The following is a 20503-nucleotide window of genomic DNA, read 5'->3' as shown; positions in this document are numbered from 1 at the left end:
GCTAACAGGATTAGTGCCCTATTGAATTCCAGCAACAATCAATAGCATTACAAGTATGGATGAGGGCATGGATAAGGCCTGGCTTAATGTTATCCATCAGTAAACAGCCTGCCAATATATGTTCTGTCTAGGCTATCAAATGACGCTTCTGCTAGGCACTATCTATTGAGTTATAAATGGTAATAAGTGCTGTCAGGAGAAAAATGGGGGCATTTGCAAAAAATGAATATGTAATTAAACATAACGTTTTACTTGTTTTCCGTGTGGTCTTTGCCTGAATATTTTTTGTTGTTGTTGGAAGAACAGCGTTGTTGGTACAAGTGGTGGAAGTGGCTGAGGGGCTCTTGCATTGAGGGGAGAGCTAAATTAACATTGATGGACAGATACATCATTAACCTGAGGTGTTCGAACGATCGTGTCAATTTTACTGTGTGTCACACTGCATGACCATAGGATCACAGTCATGAGCTTTCTCATTGTCTCTCACACGACTGGGTTTTGAACCTCCCCCCTTACCTCCCCCCAAACATCAATAATTCTCCCAACTGAAACAGTAAGCACTAGGCTTGTATACACTGGAATTTAGAAGTAGGCTTGTATACACTGGAATTTAGAAGGATGAGAGGAGATCTTATCGAAACGTATAAGATTATTAAGGGGTTGGACACGTTAGAGGCAGGAAACATGTTCCCAATGTTGGGGGAGTCCATAACAAGGGGCCACAGTTTAAGAATAAGGGGTAGGCCATTTAGAACTGAGATGAGGAAAAACTTTTTCAGTCAGAGAGTTGTGAATCTGTGGAATTCTCTGCCTTAGAAGGCAGTGGAGGCCAATTCTCTGAAGGCATTCAAGAGAGAGCTAGATAGAGCTCTTAAGGATAGCGGAGTCAGGGGGTATGGGGAGAAGGCAGGAACGGGGTACTGATTGAGAATGATCAGCCATGATCACATTGAATGGCGGTGCTGGCTCGAAGGGCCGAATGGCCTCCTCCTGCACCTATTGTCTATTGTCTATTGTGACGTGGGTGGGGGAGGGATCGAGAGAGAGGGAATGCCGGGGCTACTTGAAGTGAGAGAAATCAATATTCATACCACTGGGCTGTAAGCTGCCCAAGCGAAATATGAGCTGCTGAGATGAGATGAGATGCCCAACTACTACGTCCCCTGTCACAATGGCTCTATACGATGTCGTACTGTCTCCCTGTGCCTCAAAGCCATTTCTGGTGTCATAGACCAGACTACTACTGCTGCTCACCGCTATATGGACACCGTCCCCCAACCTCCCACCCCTACCCCCCCCCCCCCCTCCACACACCCCACCCCACCACCTCAACAGTCCCCTTCAACAGTATCTCAGAATCAGAATCAGAATAACCTTTATTGTCATCCAAAAAAACAAGTCTTTTGGACGAGATTTCGTCATCCACAGTCCAACAATAAGAGCAATAAAAAGAAGGAATTACACACACAATCGCAAACCAACACAAAACAAAAAAAGGAAATATCCATCACAGTGAGTCTCCTCCAGTCACCTCCTCACTGTGATGGAAGGCCAGAGTGTCTTTCCTCTTCCCCTGCCGTCTTCTCCCGTGGTCAGGCTGTTGGAGTTGCCACGTTCCAGGCCGCGCCGGACGGTGAAAGGTCCGCATCTAAAATGGTATACTGTTTATCAGGAGAATGGTCACACGGTATTCCTGTGCTTTCTGCAAAGTTAATAGTGTAAGGATTGACTCACGTTAGTTTATTTAGTTTAGAGATACAGCACGGAAATGGGCCCTTTAGCCCACCGAGTCCACACCAGCCAGCAATCCCTGCACACTAACACCATCCTACACACACTAGGGACATTTTTAAAATAATTATACCAAGCCAATTAGCCCACAAACCTGTACGATTTTGGAGCGTGGGAGGAAACTGGAGCTCCCAGAGTAAACCCACGCAGGTCACAGGGAGAAAGACTCATCTTTGTATAATAACTCCCCATTATACATTCAATGTATAACATTTTACAGTTGAATTTCACTTGTTTTTTGGTTAATTAAATTTTACTTTAAAACTCTTGAAATGAACTCTTGAGAATGTAAGAATGTAAGAATGAATCAGCCAGCTAAAGACCTTGTCAAATCATGTGCCAAAAAGTGACACGGTGGCGCAGTGGTAGAGTTGCTTCCTTACAGCGCCAGAGACCCGGGTTCGATCCTGACTACGGGTGCTGTCTGTACGGAGTTTGTACGTTCTCCCCGTGACCACGTGGGTTTTCTCAAGGGAGCTCTCATTTCCTCGCACACTCCAAAGACCAACAGGTTTGTAGGTTAATTGGCTTCAATAAAAGTTGTAAATTGCCCCTCGTGTGTTGGATAGTGCTGATCATAAGATCATAAGTCAAAAGATCATAAGTGATAGGAGCAGAATTAGGCCATTCGGCCATCAAGTGTACTCCCCCATTCAATCATGGCTGATCTATCTCCCCCTCTTAACCCCATTCTCCTGCCTTCTCCCGATAACCTCTGACACGGTAGCGCAGCGGTAGAGTTGCTGCTTTACAGCGAATGCAGCGCCGGAGACTCAGGTTCGATCCTGACTACGGGTGCTGCACTGTAAGGAGTTTGTACGTTCTCCCCGTGACCTGCGTGGGTTTTCTCCGAGATCTTCGGTTTCCTCCCACACTCCAAAGACGTACAGGTATGTAGGTTAATTGGCTGGGTAAATGTAAAAATTGTCCCTAGTGGGTGTAGGATAGTGTTAATGTGCGGGGATCACTGGGCGGCACGGACTTGGAGGGCCGAAAAGGCCTGTTTCCGGCTGTATATATATGATATGATATGATATGACACCTGTACTAATCAATGATGTATGGGGATCATTGGGCAGCGCGGACTCGGTGGGCCGAAGGGGCTGTTTCCACGCTGTATCTCTAAACTAACATGAACTAAACCCACACATTGAAGGCTTTTCACTGTACACGTGACAATAAACTAAATTAAACCAAGAGCCACGAAAACCATCAACACAGAGTTGAAAATAAATTCAGGGAAATATTGTTTTACTGAGGCTATCCTTGTCTCAATTTTAGTTTAGTCTGTTGTCACATGTACAGTGAAAAGCTTTTGTTGCATGTTAACCAGTCAGCGGAAAGACAATACAAATTACAATCAAGCCATTTACAGTGTACAGATACATGATAAGGGATAAAGTTTAGTGCAAGGCAAAGAATTGGCCTCCACTGTGTAATGTGTGCAGTTTTGGTCTCCAAATTTGAGGAAGGATATTCTTGCTCTTGAGGGTGTGCAGCGTAGGTTTACTAGGTTAATTCCCGGAATGGCGGGACTGTCATATGTTGAAAGACTGGAGCGACTAGGCTTGTATACACTGGAATTTAGGATGGGAGGGGATATTATCGAAACATATAAGATTATTAAGGGGTTGGACACGTTAGAGGCAGGAAACATGTTCCCAATGTTGGGGGAGTCCAGAACCAGGGGCCACAGTTTAAGAATAAGGGGTAGACCATTTAGAATGGAGATGAGGAAAAACTTTTTCAGTCAAAGAGTTGTGAATCTGTGGAATTCTCTGCTTCAGAAGGCAGTGGAGGCCAATTCTCTGAATGCATTCAAGAGAGAGCTAGATAGAGCTCTTCAGGATGGCGGAGTCAGTGGGTATGGGGAGTAGGCAGGAACGGGGTACTGATTGAGAATGATCAGCCATGATCACATTGAATGGTGGTGCTGGCTCGAAGGGCCAAATGGCCTACTCCTGCACCTATTGTCTATTGTCTATAAAGCCAGTAAAGTCCGATCAAAGATAGTCTGAGGGTTACTGATGAGATAGATAGAAGTTCAGGACTCCTCTCGAGTTGTCGTAGGACGGTTCAGTTCGTGATAACAATTGGGAAGAAAGTGACCCTGAATCCTGTGCCAAAGTGCCAACATTCTGCATACGATCAAGATGTATCGCTGGCACTGACTGCAATATCACGTACATGCTCGCAGTAATAAAGCAATTTAGATTAGATTAGAAGAAGATGTACTTTGAGAGAGAGTAAGGGCATTTATGGATTTCCCATAATCAATACTGCAACAATATGTTGTTTCAGAATATTCCTTACAGCACTGATTTGGACATTTCCCAATAGTGCATTTTGAGCACAGTACATGAATTGTTTAAGCCTTACAATTCCATTTAGCAGATAGGGAAAATCTTTCATAAGCCTGGTACTCTGCTGCATAATTAATTCATGACCAGGCTGATTACTCCTCTGATCATTTAAAAGCACTTGTGTAGGAAAATAACTGCAGATGCCGGTACAAATCGAAGGTATCACAAACTGCTGGAGTAACTCAGCGGGTCAGGCAGCATCTTGGAGAAAGGGAATATTCGACGTTTCGGGTCGAGACCCTTCTTCAGTCTGACCCGAAACGTCACCAATTCCCTCTCTCCTAGATGCTGCCTGACCTGCTGAGTTACTCCAGCATTTTGTGATACCTTCGATTTAAAAGCACTTAATCGTCAACTAGTGTCGATATATATTTTAAATGCAAGTTTCAGCAATACTGTATAATACTTTGCCTCGAATATAATTCTGTTCTTTTTACTGAATTTTTTTCTGAAAACCTTTCATTCCACAATAGAAAGATTCCACGATCACCTGGGTTATTTCATGACACATCCTGATCAAAGTAGTTTCACCAGAGCACATCTAACAATGGCCTTTATTCACAAAATGCTGGAGTAACTCAGCAGGTCAGGCAGTATCTCAGGAGAGAAGGAATGGGTGACGTTTCGGGACGAGACCCTTCTTCAGACTGACAATGGCCTGTTCACTTTATCTTTGTTCCTTTTTTGCATATCTTTCATCCGTTTGTTCTATATCTCTCTATATCACCGTCTATATCTCTCATTTCCCTTTCCCCTGACTCTCAGTCTGAAGAAGGGGCTCGACCCGAAACGCCACCCATTCCTTCCCTCCAGAGATGCTGCCTGTCCCGCTGAGTTACTCCAGCTTTTTGTGTCTATCTCCGGTTTAAACCAGCATCTGCAGTTCCTTCCTACACAAATCTGCAAGTCTATTTTTTTTTAAGTAACCAAGTTCCGATATATGTGATAAATTTGTATTAATAAGCAGGTACTCGCTGATCGTATCAATATATTAACAGAACTACATTTTCCAGACTACACATTCCTCCCCTTCACTAATCAACAGTCAAGTGGCACGGTAGCGCAGCGGTAGAGTTGCTGCTTTACAGCGAATGCAGCGCCGGAGACTCAGGTTCGATTCTGACTATGGGTGCTGCACTGTAAGGAGTTTGTACGTTCTCCCCGTGACCTGCGTGGGTTTTCTCCGAGATCTTCGGTTTCCTCCCACACTCCAAAGACGTACAGGTATGTAGGTTAATTGGCTGGGTAAATGTAAAAATTGTCCCTAGTGGGTGTAGGATAGTGTTAATGTGCGGGGATCACTGGGCGGCACGGACTTGGTGGGCCGAAAAGGCCTGTTTCCGGCTGTATATATATGATATGATATGATATGATAAGTGTAAAGTCAAGAATATTTTATTGTCATGTGTCACGAAACTGGACAAGGAAATCCTTATTTGCAGCAGACAACAGATATATAAATGTAGTAACTGAACTCCATAAAACCCATAAGAATCAACACAGACAATATAGACAAATAAACAAACAATAATAGTGCAAAGTCAAAACTTATGCCCCCAAGTCCCTGCATTTGGAGCCTATTTGTAGTGTTTCATAGCCTGGTGGCTGTAGAAAAGAAGCTGCTCCTGAACCTGGACGTTACAGTTTTCAGGCCCCTGCATCTTCTTCCCGATGGCAGGGGTGAAATGAGAGCGTGGCCAGGGCAGTGTGGGTCTCTAATGATGCTGGCAGCCTTTGTTGAGGCAGCGACTCATGTAGATCCCTTCGATGGTGGGGAGGTCAGAACCCGTGATGGGCCGGACAGTGTTCACCAGTTTTTGCGATCTTCTTCATTCCTGGACGTTCAAGTTGCCAAACCAGGCCGTGATGCAACCAGTCACTATCAACAGTGGGCGGCACGGTGGCGCAGCGGTAGAGTTGCTGCCTTACAGCGAATGCAGCGCCGGAGACTCAGGTTCGATCCTGACTACGGGCGTCGTCTGTACGGAGTTTGTACGTTCTCCCCGTGACCTGCGTGGGTTTTATCCGAGATCTTCGGTTTCCTCCCACACTCCAAGGACCGAGATGAGAAAACATTTCTTCACACAGAGAGTGGTGAGTCTGTGGAAGTCTCTGCCACAGAAGGTAGTTGAGGCCAGTTCATTGGTTATATTTAAGAGGGAGTTAGATGTGGCCCTTGTGGCTAAAGGGATCAGGGGGTATGGAGAGAAGGCAGGTACAGGTTACTGAGCTGGATGATCAGCCATGATCATATTGAATGGCGATGCAGGTTCGAAGGGCCGAATGGCCTACTGGCCTACTCCTGCACCTATTTTCTATGTTTCTATGTTTCTATGTCTCCTTAGAAGATATGACAACACTTTGACACAGCATGCCACCACTCGCACGAGCTTTCTTCATTGTTGTCATTCTCAGATTTTGCTTTCTTTCTTTATGTTATATAAATGAGTCACTGATGAGTGAAGTAAGACGGGAGGAGCAATTTCCCCTTGCTTTTCTGCTCGCAAGAGATCAGTAATAAGGCTGAGCGAAGATTATGGGGTATACTGCTGAGTTTTATTATATTCCTTCTTAAATGATTCATTTTCATTCCTCGTCAGCTCGAAATTCTGTCGCATTGGGCCACAAATCCAGCTGTGTCTTTAAACAGTATTCCACAAGATTAAGGGAAAGCTATTTTATTCCCTGTAAATGATCCACATTTTCCCACTGAGTCAAACCTGGCCATCCTCTCCCCCTGCCAGCGGGAAATTGTGTTCCTTTTGTAAATACTGCTAAAAATCTCATAGCTGTAAATTAATATACACCAGTTCCATGTGGTGCTGGAAAAACACTGATCAAAATTTAATGGATAACATTATATATAGTACTCGCCCGAATAAAGGATATTTCTTTCCCATTGAAGCTATGACATTGAAACAGATCTGATATACTGCATATTGAACATATATTGAAACGAATTGTGGACGCAGCCCAGACCATCACACATACCAACCAACTCTTCTATTGACTCCCATTTACACCTCACGCTGCCTCGGCAAGGCCAGCAGCATAATCAAGGATGAGTCGCACCCTGGCCACTCCCTCTTCTCCCCTCTCCCATCGGGCAAAAGGTATAGAAGTGTAAAAACGCACACCTCCAGATTCAGGGACAGTTTCTTCCCAGCTGTTATCAGGCAACTGAACCATCCTACCACAACCAGAGAGCAGTGCTGAACTACTATCTGCTTCTTTGGAGACCCTCGGATCAGCCTTGATCGGACTTTGCTGGCTTTACTTTGCTATAAACATTATTCCCTTATCGTGTATCTATACACTGTAAATGGCTCGATTGTAATCATGCATTGTCTTTCCGCTGACTGGATAGCAGCAACAAAAGCTTTTCACTGTACCTCGGTACATGTGACAATAAACTAAAATAAACTATATTTTAGCAAAATATTGGAATAAACAAGGTGGTCATGTTTGGTAAAGTGAAACAAAATATAAGAAAAGGAAGCTGGTAAACTGGTTGAAAGAAAACTGGATGGGCTGCACTGTGTCACCATTGGTAGAAGCTCTGCCTCAGCGCCAGATCGTGGGTTCCATCCTGACCTCGGGTACTATCTGTGTGGGGTTTGTACTTTCTCCCGTGACTAGAGTTTCCAACTATCTCACTCCCAAATAAGGGACAAGGTGACATCACCGCCCCGCGCCCCAATTCACCTCACCTGGCCAGCGGCCATGTGCTCCCGCTCCACCAATGGCGGCCGCCCGGGTTGCTACGCAACCTCCGTTAGGCAGCGCCCAGGCTTCCGGGCCTACACTGTCCGGACCTACAGTGTCCGGGCCTACACTGTCCGGACCTACACTGTCCATCCCCCGGGCCTACAGCGCTCCCCAGGCCTAATACGGACAAGGGCAGTCCCGTACGGGACAAACCAATTCAGCCCAAAATACGGGATGTCCCGGCTAATACGGGACTGTTGGCAACCCTACCCGTGACCTCGTGGGTTTCCATCGGATGATCTGGTTTCCTCCCAGATCCCAAAGACATGTGGGTTTGCAGGTTAATTGGCCTCTGTAAATTGCCCCTAGTGTGTTGGGAATGGGAATGGAAATGAAAGTGGGATAATGTAGAAGTAGTGTGAACGGGTGACAGATGGTCGTCATGGGCTCGATGGGCCGAAGGTCCTGTTTCCATGCTGCATCTCCAGAACTAGAACTAATGGAGCTGATGGATAGTCAGCTTTTGCAGAAAATTTGATACATTCTATCATCTTGAAAACCTAGCCCTTTGGATCACAAGAGGCCAGCAACACTTTAATAGCCATTGATTGGCCAAACTGAGAGTATATTTTAAACTCAACGATGGTGAAAAATCCACAATGGAGTAACAAAGTAATCTTACAAACATCTAATCTACAACTTAGACTGAACGTCATTATCCCAACCTGTTTACAAAGTGTCTAGGAAGGAAATGCAGATGTTCGTTTATACCGAAGATAGATACAAAATGCTGGAGTAACTCAGCGGGAAAGGCAGCATCTCTGGAGAAAAATAGGTGATGTTTTGGGTTGGACCCCTTTTTCAGACTAAAAGTAGTGGTGGGGGGGGGGAGAGGGGGGGGGGAATTGGTATCACGTTGGTCTGCAGACTTGAGAATTCAAAGTTCACCTCCAGGAATTGATTTGGTGAAGACGTGAAACACGGCACTGTCAACAGATGCCATCCTTTGAGTGAAGAGTGGAGCAGTAAACTGTTTTCCTGTGGTGACATAGTCTTTAAGCATTTAATATGACTGCGTGCGGAACAAGAGGGGTTTTCTAGCTAACGTTTCTGACAAGAACAGATTGTCCTCTTGTCATTACTTTCTGCCTTCTTGTCTCGGGTATGTTCAAAATGGCTGTCACATCTGACAGCATCGCCACAACCACGGTGCTTTATAAAATGTTGTGTATGTAAATGTTTCAGGAGAGTTTTGAACTAAGTGTAGTGATTGATTTTTTTTCATAAACTTCACAGAAACAAAACCTCCCTCTAAGCTGGTCAAATATATCTGTTATTTTCTTTATTGGCTTCCGTCGGTCAGATACATTCATGCATTCATAGGTCACAGGAGCTGAATTAGGCCATTCGCCCCATCGAGTCTACTCCGCCATTCAATCATGGCTGATCTGTCTCTCCCTCCTAACCCCATTCTCCCCATAACCCTTGACACCCTCACTATTCAAGAATCTGTCAATCGCCACCATAAAAATACCCAATGGCTTGGCCTCCACAGCCGTCTGTGCCAATGAATTCCATACATTCATTTCATGTGCTGTATCTTTATCAAGACTACAGGAGCACATCATAAGACAGGCAATTCCTGCTCCCTTTTGATCACCAATGTCCTTGGGCGCTAGATTGCTGAATTTTTCCCACCTTCCTTGATCGCCAAACTTGTTCCACAAGATCATATGGAAGGGACTGCGTAGCCGAAAGGATAAGGCATCCGACTTCCACACGATGCGATATCGTCAAAGGATTGTAGGTTCGAGACCCGCATGTCAGTCAGAGAGTTGTGAATCTGTGGAATTCTCTGCCTCAGAAGGCAGTGGAGGCCAATTCTCTGAATGCATTCAAGAGAGACCTGGATAGAACTCTTAAGGATAGCGGAGTCAGGGGGTATGGAGAGAAGGCAGGAACGGGGTACTGATTGAGAATGATCAGCCATGATCACAATGAATGGCGGTGCTGGCTCGAAGGGCTGAATGGCCTCCTCCTGCACCTATTGTCTATTGTCTATTGTCTATGTCACTTTGTAATGGACCACTTCATGATCTTGTAATCATTCTGTGATCTAAAATAACAGTTAAACAGATTTTTTTATAGGCCACTTTAGTTTTATAATTTAGTTTAGCGACACAGTATGACCTTCGGCCTACCGATCCCCACACAAACTAACACTATCCCACACACACACCGGGGACAATTTACTATTTTACAAAAGCCAATTAACCTGCAAACCTGCACATCTTTGGAGTGTGGGAGGAAACCAGAGCTCCTGGAGAAAACCCACGCAGGTCCCGGGGAAAGCGTAGAAGCTCCGCTATACCTGTCAGAAACAGCGGATTCATTTAGATTCTGTCTGGGTGATGGAAGGATTTTACCTGGATATATTTGGACAATGCTGGATTAAGAGGGAAGAGGATGGTAGTTGAGTTAGAATTAAGGATTTAGCACCAGCTCTATGTTAATATAAATAACACTTTAGACTGGTGCTGGTCATGATTATCGTTGTTTTATTGCTACATGTTTGAGACTTTGGCTGCATATCCTTTCTTTTCTAGTTATGGCATATTCTAATATTTATATTAATATTGATGGAACATTGTTAAAAAAAAACCATAGAAAATAGGTGCATGAGTAGGCCATTCGGCCCTTCAAGCCATCACCGCCATTCAATATGATCATGGCTGATCAGCCAAAATTGGTTCCTGCTTTCTCCCCATATCCCTTGATCGCGCTGTTGTTCTTGCTTGTACAACCGCACGGGCAATGTAATTGGTTTAATTATGTGTGCATGGATGTACCTCAACATTCAGAAAGAGAGCGAGTTGACAAAAAAGGTCAATGTGTGCACGACATTGTTTTCTTTCAAAGACCTCATAGGCTCATAGGTTCCAGGAGCAGAATCGGCCCATTTGGCCCATCAAGTCTACTCCGCCATTCAATCGTGGCTGATCCGTCTTTCCCTCTCAACCCCATTCTCCTGCCTTCGCCCCATAACCCCCTGACACCCTATTCACTTTGAAACAAACTCAATATCTCAATGGCCACTGTGGAGGCCAGGTCGATGGATATTTTTTAAGGCAGAGATAGATAGATTCTTGATTAGTACAGGTGTCAGGAGTCATTGGGGAGAAGGCAGGAGAATGGGGTGTGATGGAAAGGTAGATCAACCATGATTGAATGGCGCAGTAGACTAGATGGGTCGATGGACCTAATTCTGTACCTATCACTTATGATGAACTTATGAACATGAAGAAAATCCATTCCTGTTACTGACTTTCAGTTTCAATATATTTTTATCATAATCACAGGACAGATTGTCCAAAGCAAATATTAACCAAAGGCACGTTGATCAGCTAAATTCTACTCTGCTATCTTTCGACGTCACTATTTTAGTAAATATCAAACTGCATAAACTCTTGATTTGCACTATTTTATTTAATGTGGTGGCAGATTGTAAAATGATATAATTGGCAGCCTCCTAATTGTCACAATATAAGGTCACATATTGCCAGAGCAAACTCCCACACTACAAAGAAGTGCAGGTTTGTAGGTTAACTGGCTTTGGTAAACATTGTAAATTGTCCCTAGGGTATATTGTGTACTAGGGGGTTTGCTAATGGAGATCAATGGTCGATGCGGACTCAGTTGGCCAATTTCCGCGTTGCATCACTAAACTAAAACCTTTTCACACAGAAAGTTGTGAATATGTGGAATTCTCTGCCACAGAAAGCAGTGGAGGCCAATTCAGTGGATGTTTTCAAGAGAGAGTTAGACCTAGCTCTTCGGGCTAAAGGAATCAAGGGATATGGGGAAAAGCAGTAATGGGGTATTGATTTTAGATGATCAGCCATGAATGGCGGTGCTGGCTCGAAGGGCCGAATGGCCTACTCCTGCACCTATTTTTCCATGTTTCTAGGTTAAACTAAATTGGGGAGAGAGTGGGTTGATTTAATTGGAAAAACATTATAATGGAGATGATATGGGCATACTATAGCTATGTTTAAACTATGTACGTCTAAATTTAAATAGAATATGGACCATCAAACCGTACAGCACAGGGACAGGCCACTTGGCCCACAATGTCCATGCCGATCATGATACCAAGTTAAACTAATCTCCTCTGCCAGCATGTGATCCATATCCCTCCATTTACACAATCTTCTAAGCCACAGATAGACACAAAACGCTGGAGTAATTCAGCGGGTCAGGCAGCATCTGTGGAGAAAAGGAATAGGTGACGTTTTGGGTCAGGACCCTTCTTTTTTGTGTCTATCTTCGGTTTTGTGTCTATCTTCCTGCATATGGTCTAAGTCTCATTGGTTTTCACCCAGATGGTACAATTCCCAGCGCTCGGAACACACGGTGCCTTTTATGACGGGCAATTCATGTGTAGCACTTGCAAGAACTAAAGCGCCTTCGCAAAGAAGCTTAACAAGGTTGACAGCTTGTTACGTTACAAACAAGGTGCCTTCGTAAATGATGTTCCTCAGCAGCTCCCTCCCCCACCCTGCACAATGGAGCTAACTAGAAAGCATTTGAGCAATCAAACAGCAATCTGCAGCGGTGGAGGACACCAACGGCTACGCCTGGCCAGGCCGACCCTGCAACGCCGCCAGGACAACAGACCTTCACGGTCAGATCAACGTCCCTGCACTTACGACAACTGGGACTTGAAAATGGCGCCAAATTGGCGACTCTGTCTCGGTGTACTGCTACACACGAGTATTGTAGCTGAAAGTGTAAGAAAATAACTGCAGATGCTGGTACAAATCGAAGGTATTTATTCACAAAATGCTGGAGTAACTCAGCAGGTCAGGCAGCATCTCAGCAGAGAAGGAATGGGTTAACGTTCTCTCCTGAGATGCTGCCTGGCCTGCTGAGTTACTCCAGCATTTTGTGAATAAATAGGTATTGTAGCTGAGATCTTCTCTAATATGCATCTAAGTGCTTATGTCTAGTGATACTTGTACTGAACTGTATACAAAAATGAATTCCACTGTACCTCGGTACGTGTGACAAATAAAATACCATACCATACCAGTCTGAAGAAGGGTCTCGACCCGAAATGTCACCCATTCCTTCTATCCAGAGATGCTGCCTGTCCCGCTGAGTTACTCCAGTATTTTGTGTCTATCTTCGGTATAAACCAGCATCCTTGTATCGGAAGGAACTGCAGATGCTGGTTTAAAACGAAGATAGAAACAAACTGCTGGAGTAACTCAGTGGGACAGGCAGCATCGCTGGAGAATGGAGCATCTGTCCGAAAAAGGGTCTCGACCCAAAACGTCACCCATTTCTTCTCTCCAGAGATGCTGCTGCCTGTCCCGCTGAGTTACTCCAGCATTTTGCGTCTATCTTCGGTGTAAACCAGCATCTGCAGTTCCTTGTGTAGGAAGGAACTGCAGATGCTGGCTTAAACTGAAGATCGACACAAAATGCTGGAGTAACTCAGCGGGACAGGCAGCATCACTGGAGAACGGAGCATCTGTCTGAAGAAGGGTCTCGACCCGAAAAGTCCCCCATTCCTTCTCTCCAGAGATGCCGCCTGTCGCACTGATGAAGCACTCCAGCATTTTGTGTCTATCTGCAGTCCCTTCCCGCGCCATACCGTACCATACCAATCTCGACTACAGTAGTAATTCAGCACTCGGTTCCTATCTTGTCCCTGCAGGATATTCCATTTTGCAAGTGATCATGGAGGCCGCCGTGCAGAATAACTGGCAGGTCACGGCCAAGTCAGTCGGCAGCATCACCAACCTCATGGAGTACCGGCGCATCTTCGAGGAAATGGACAAGCGGCAAGAAAGAAGATATTTAATAGACTGCGAGTTGAACAGACTTAACGCGATTATGGATCAGGTAACGGCTATTATCTGCTACATATTTGACAAAAAGTGCGGAGATAAAAACGGATTTGCTTTGTGCGCGCGCTGTACTGCCACTACAACCCGTTAACTGGGGACAGCGATGATACTACGGACAGAGTTTTTAATTAGACCCAATAAAGAGTCTCGTTTTTTTCCCCCTCCAAATGCTATAATCAAGGGATTTCAGGCCTTTTGTGTTTTAATGCAAAGCTGTATCCATCCTCAAGTCCCCTTAGGAGTATCCACCGATAATGTCCAATTTACCGAGCACTGTTCCTGTAATCCTGCTTCTTTAGAGTAGCAGCTTCCATATGTTCACGTTTTAAGAGGATCACTCTAATAGCATTAGGGTTCATGATGCTGGTTGTGTGAGATTCTGAGCTGAATTGGATAATATGGTTTTGAAGGTGTCCTTCACAGCTCCTTTTGACTGCTGTTGTTGGAGCAAAATGTCAGTCTCTCCTCACTCAATAGACAATAGACAATAGGTGCAGGAGTAGGCCATTCGGCCCTTCGAGCCAGCACCACCATTCAATGTGATCATGGCTGATCATTCTCAATCAGTACCCCGTTCCTGCCTTCTCCCCATACCCCCTGACTCCGCTATCCTTAAGAGCTCTATCTAGCTCTCTCTTGGATGCATTCAGAGAACTGGCCTCCACCGCCTTCTGAGGCAGTGAGTTCCACAGATTTACAACTCTCTGACTGAAAAGGTTTTTCCTCATCTCCGTTCTAAATGGCCTACCCCTTATTCTTAAACTGTGGCCCCTGGTTCTGGACTCCCCCAACATTGGGAACATGTTTCCTGCCTCTAACGTGTCCAACTCCTTAATAATCATATATGTTTCGATAAGACTTGTACATTCAGACTTGTACAAAGCTGCTGCCACGCCGAGCGAGGATTGCCTGCGTCATAAATGTTAACACCGGCCTGACGAGGATGTTGCCAGGACTCGAGGTTCTCAACTGCAAGGAGATGTTGGGCAGGCTAGGACTTTATTCCTTGGAGCGCAGGAGGATGAGGGGTGATCTTACAGAGGAGTATAAAATCATGAGGAGAATAGATGAATAGGGTGAATGGATAGTCTTTTACCCAGAGTAGGGGAATCAAGAACTAGAGAGCATAGGTTTAAGATGAGAGAGGAAAGATGTAATTCCTTCCAACATTTTCACACGGAGGATAGATAGTAAGTACAGGGAACGAGCTGCCGCAGGAGGTAGTTGAGGCAGGTACTATATCAACATTTAAAAGACACTTGTGCAGATACATGGACATGAATGCGTTATTGGAATGTGAGCCAAACGTGAGCAGGTGGGACTACTGTAGATGGGGCATGGACAGGTTGGGCCGAAGGGCCTTTTTCTGTGCTGTACGACTACGACTCCGAATCTTTCAAGTTACAAGAAGGTCATGCAGCCTGATCTGTTGAGCATATTCAGTGTGCTCTGATTTGGGTTTTTTTAACCTTGTTATAAAAGGGCAGCCGCATTTAATGAGGAAGCAAAGATTAGGATTGTAATCGTGCTTGCTCATCACCTACTACCGAGGAGAATTGTGGACTTTATTGAAGAAGGATTAAAAGTTACCTGAACTGCTGTTTATTAATTGAAGAGACCTGATGGGACAGATAATCCTTTTGGGAGCAGAGGAGTGCCAGTAAGCACTATTCTGCCTACATTAGGGGAATGTCAAGTCTTGTATTTGTAAAATAAAATCAATGGAATCGGTTCTTTGAACCAACTAAAATATCCACTTGATGGTAGACATGAAATGCAGGAGTAACTCAGCGGGACAGGCAGCATCTCTGGAGAGAAGGAATGGGTGACGTTTCGGGGCGAGACCCTTCTTCAGATATGGAAGGGTATGGTGTGAAAACGACAGATCAAAGCAAACGGCGATAAGGAAATGTAGAAAGGTTCATTGTCAGCTGAGGGGAAGGTGACAATGTGGCATACAATCAATAACATTTAATCAGGAGGACAGTGGGACTGGTCGGAAAAGTAGGTTGGGGGAGGAATAGAGAGAATGGGAAAACAAGGACTACTTGAAGTTGGTGAAGTCAATGTTCATACCGCTGGGGTACAAGCTGCCCAAGCGAAATATGAGGTGCTGTTCCTCCAATTTGCACTGGACCTCACTCTTCCAATTGGAACCTGAAGGGTTTTTGTTTTAATTGCGAAAATTAAACTGGAACATCAGGTACCATATACCACAGAAGACGGAATAACAAATTTGAGGGGGAAAAGCAGGAAAATGTAGATCAAGAATTAGTCTGGTGTATTTTTGACAGGTTTGCACGATGGCCCGTGTGAAACATGCTGAGGTGTTTGTGACCATTCCTCACCTATAGGTTATTAGTAAATAGTAAAACTGCGGAATTGGAAGTGACCTTGTTCTATAGGCTGGTAGGTTCACCTGGTAAACACCTTTCTTTAATCAGAGGGTTGTGAATCTGTGGAATTATTTGCCACAGAAGGCTGTGGAGGCCGTTAGTGGATATTTTTACGGCAGAGATAGATACATTCTCGATCAGTACGGGTGTCAGAGGTTATGGGGAGAAGGCAGAAGAATGGGGTTAGGAGGGAGAGATAGGTCAGCCATGATGGGAGTGGCGGGTGAGACTTGATGAGCCGAATGGCCTCATTCTACTCCAATCACTTCTGAGCTTATGACCTTGTGAGTCGAGGGCTAGGCCGGGATAAGAAGCACATGCTCTGTAATGATCTGCTATCTAATGTGTACTGGTGATCTCTATGAAGATCGTGGAAGTACAAATGACTAGTTAGTTGTAAAGAAGAGAGGGTGGAAAGTAGCACAGCGATGCCCAATCTAGTGACCAGCTGCCAGACTGAAAATTGACTTTGGATATCATTAACACCCCATGGTGTTACAGCTCTACCAGTTACTCTACAGTGCCATCCTAGGCTTTAGGGACCAGAATCTTATAAAAGGTCGGAGAACACTAACAATACAATTGAAAGGTTAACACTGATAAACATTGATGTTGCCTGACCTGCTGATTGCTTTGGGCATTATCTACTTTTATTTCAGATTTCCAGCATCTGTATTTATTTTATTTTCACTTCGAAAAGCTGTACAGGCGTTGGCTGTGCTATTTGCTCCAGGATGGTATATTTTTATCCTCTGTTGGCTAAATATTTATAATGCAATTACGCTTGGTTAAGTTTCATCGAAGAACATTTTCATAGATTATTTCTTTCCTTTGTGACACAGGCTGTAAACGTTGGCAAAAACATCAGAGGTTACCATTACATGCTGGCCACTCTGGTAAGTCACCTTTCTGATTGGTTATATATAATGGTGCTTTGAACAACCCAGTACTAACAGGTGTCCAGCCCAGGCGAATATTTACCTGCTAGCCACAGAAGCAGATTTACAGTCACGTATTACAATTGCTCCACATTTTTAACATTGTAAATGGCTCGATTGTAATCATGCATTTAATTTAGTTTAGTTTAGGTTTGAGATTCTGCCCGGAAGCAGGCCCTTCAGCCCATCGAGTCCACAACAACCAGCGATCCCCACACTAGGTTAATTCCCGGAATGGCGGGACTGTCGTATGTTGAAAGGTTGGAGCAATTAGGCTTGTATACACTGGAATTTAGAAGGATGAGGGGGGATCTTATTGAAACATATAAGATAATTAGGGGATTGGACACATTAGAGGCAGGAAACATGTTCCCAATGTTGGTGGAGTCCAGAACAAAGGGCCACAGTTTAAGAATAAGGGGTAGGCCATTTAGAACGGAGATGAGGAAGAACTTTTTCAGTCAGAGAGTGGTGAAGGTGTGGAATTCTCTGCCTCAGAAGGCAGTGGAGGCCAGTTCGTTGGATGCTTTCAAGAAGGAGCTGGATAGAGCTCTTAAGGATAGCGGAGTGAGGGGGTATGGGGAGAAGGCAGGAACGGGGTACTGATTGAGAGTGATCAGCCATGATCGCATTGAATGGCGGTGCTGGCTCGAAGGGCTGAATGGCCTACTCCTGCACCTATTGTCTATTGTCTATTGTATATTGTCTATTAACACTATCCTACACACATTTTACATTCATACCAAGCCAATTATGTACGTCTACCAACCTGTACGTCTTTGGAGTGTGGGAGGCAAGCGAAGATCTCGGAGAAAACCCATGCGGTCACGGGGAGAAGGTACAAACTCTGTACGGGCAGCACCCGTAGTCGGGATCAAACCCGGGTCTCTGGCGCTGTAAGCGCTGTAAGGCAGTAACTCTACCACTGCGCCACCGTGCCATATTGTCTTTCTGCTGGCTGGTTAGCACGCAACAAAAGCTTTTCACTGTACCTCGGTACACGTGACAATAAGCTAAACGGAATCAAATGGTACAATAACTCATAACTGATCATTTATCAACGAATTTAACTCCGGCCAAGAACAATGCTCGGAAATATTTGTCCGCTAATCTTAGCGTACAAGTGGAATGGTTTCTGACCCACTGCTAGAAACTACAGTTCATTATACACAGGGAAGGAAATCACTGATTGGGATGCAGAATATGTAGAAATTTTGCATTGAATTAAGGGTTGCTTCTGAAATTAAGGCCTGTCAGAAAAGAGCCAAGAAAGTCTTATTATGTTTTTAGCGACTGCTTGAGTTAGAAAATATAATCTTTCACCACATCATGGCTTGGGGCGGTACAGTGGCGCAATGGTAGAGTAGCTGCCTTACCACGCCAGAGACCTGGGTTCAATCCTGACTACAGGTGCTGTCAGTACGGAGTTTGTACGTTCTCCCTGTGACCACGTGGGTTTTCTTTGGGTGCTCTGGTTTCCTCCCGTTCTCCAAAGAAGTACAGGTTTGTAGGTTAATTGGCGGCACGGTGGCGCAGCGGTAGAGTTGCTGCCTTACAGCGAATGCAGCGCCGGAGACTCAGGTTCGATCTTGACTACGGGCGCCGTCTGCATGGAGTTTGTACGTTCTCCCCGTGACCTGCGTGGGTTTTCTCCGAGATCTTCGGTTTCCTCCCACACTCCAAAGACGTACAGGTTGGTAGACGTACATAATTGGCGTGGTATGAATGTAAAATTGTCCCTAGTGTGTGTAGGATAGTGTTAATGTACGGGGATCGCTGGGCGTTGTGGGTTTTCTCCAAGAACTTCGGTTTCCTCCCACACTCCAAAGACGTACAGGTATGTAGTTTAATTGGCTGGGCAAATGTTTTTTTAAAATTGTCCCTAGTGTGTGTAGGATAGTGTTAATGTGCGGGGATCGCTGGGCGGTGCGGACCCGGTGTTCCGAAGGGCCTGTTTCCGTGCTGTATCTCTAAATCTAAAAAAAAAACTTAATTGGCTTCAGTAGGGATTGTAAATTGTCCCTAGTGTGTAGGATAGTGCAAGTGTGCAGGGATCGCAAGTTGGCACCGACTCGGTGGGTCGAAGGGTCTGTTTCCGCACTGTATCTCTAAACTAAACTAATAATCCCTGTCCTGGCCCCAGTTCTCGTGTCTCTAGCTGAACTCGGGTGCTGTCTGCGTGTAGTTTGCACGTTCTCCCTGTGACTCCATGGGCTTCCTCCAGGTGCGGCAGTTTCCTGCCACATCCCAAAGACGTGTGGCCTCTGCAAAGTGCCCCTAGAGTGTTGGGAGTGGATACGAAAGTGGGTTAACATAGTTTGATTCCCCTCTGCTTAGCTTGCTGCTTTTACGCTGTGTTCTTGCTTTGATCTCTGAGTCTTCCTGTTATTATGTTTCTCGTCCATTTGTTTTGCTTTTTATTTTTCTTTCTCCAATATCTTGTAAAATTGAGATGACAAGCAAGTGGTCCCCTTCCATAAAATGGGTTCTGAGACTACGAACTGCATGGTGGCGCAGCAGTAAAGTTGCTGGCTTAGAGCGCCACGACCCGGGTGCTAGTCTGTGCGAAGTTTGTACGTTCTCCCCGTGACCTGCGTGGGTTTTCTCCAGGACCTTCAGTTTCCTCCCACACTCCAAAGACGTGCAGGCTTGTAGGTTAATTGGCTTCGGTAAAATTGTAAATTGTCCCTAGTGGTAGCAGGATAGTGTTAATGTACGGGGATCGCTGGTCGTTACGGACTCGGTGGGCCGAAGGGCCACTTTCCACACTTTATCTCTAAATTAAACTAAACTCTGGTAATACTCTATGATGGGCCTCCTCCAGTGCCATAGTGAGGCCCACCGGAAATTGGAGGAACAGCACCTCATATTTCGCCTGGGCAGCTTGCAGCCCAGTGGTATGAACATCGACTTCTCCCACTTTAGATAGTTCCTCTGTCCCTCTCTTCCCCTCCCCTTCCCAGATCTCCCTCTATCTTCCTGTCTCCACCTATATCCTTTCTTTGTCCCGCCCCCCTGACATCAGTCTGAAGAAGGGTCTCGACCCGAATCGTCACCCATTCCTTCTCTCCTGAGATGCTGCCTGACCTGCTGAGTTACTCCAGCATTTTGTGACTATGGACTCAGTTACAATAAACACTTTCCAAATGAGGAAGCACCAATTTGGGTTTTGTTGCTTGCAAATCGCACTCAGGTTGGCATGAGAGAGATCTAAAAATCTCACTCAACTGTGCACATTTGTCTTCCATTCACTGAATGTATAAGTTTAGTTATAGTTTATAGATTCAGCATGGAAGATTGCCTTTCGGCCCACCAAGTCCAGGCCAACCATCGATCACCCATTGGCACACTAGTACTACACCCTCCCTACACACGAGGGGCACGTTACAAAA

General features: G+C 45.1%; 1 protein-coding gene across 1 annotated transcript in view; it reads left to right on the top strand.

Annotated features, from left to right (window-relative positions):
• Window positions 1-20503, top strand: part of LOC144600681 (glutamate receptor 3-like) — a 297333-nt gene that overhangs the window by 120724 nt on the left and 156106 nt on the right. The window contains 2 exon segments of the mRNA XM_078412564.1: window positions 13585-13772; window positions 17016-17069. Of these exon segments, the coding sequence (XP_078268690.1) occupies window positions 13585-13772; window positions 17016-17069 (242 nt within the window).

This window comes from Rhinoraja longicauda, chromosome 15, assembly GCF_053455715.1.
Source record: "Rhinoraja longicauda isolate Sanriku21f chromosome 15, sRhiLon1.1, whole genome shotgun sequence".
Taxonomy (NCBI): domain Eukaryota; kingdom Metazoa; phylum Chordata; class Chondrichthyes; order Rajiformes; family Arhynchobatidae; genus Rhinoraja; species Rhinoraja longicauda.
This window is presented reverse-complemented; position numbering and strand designations above follow the sequence as displayed.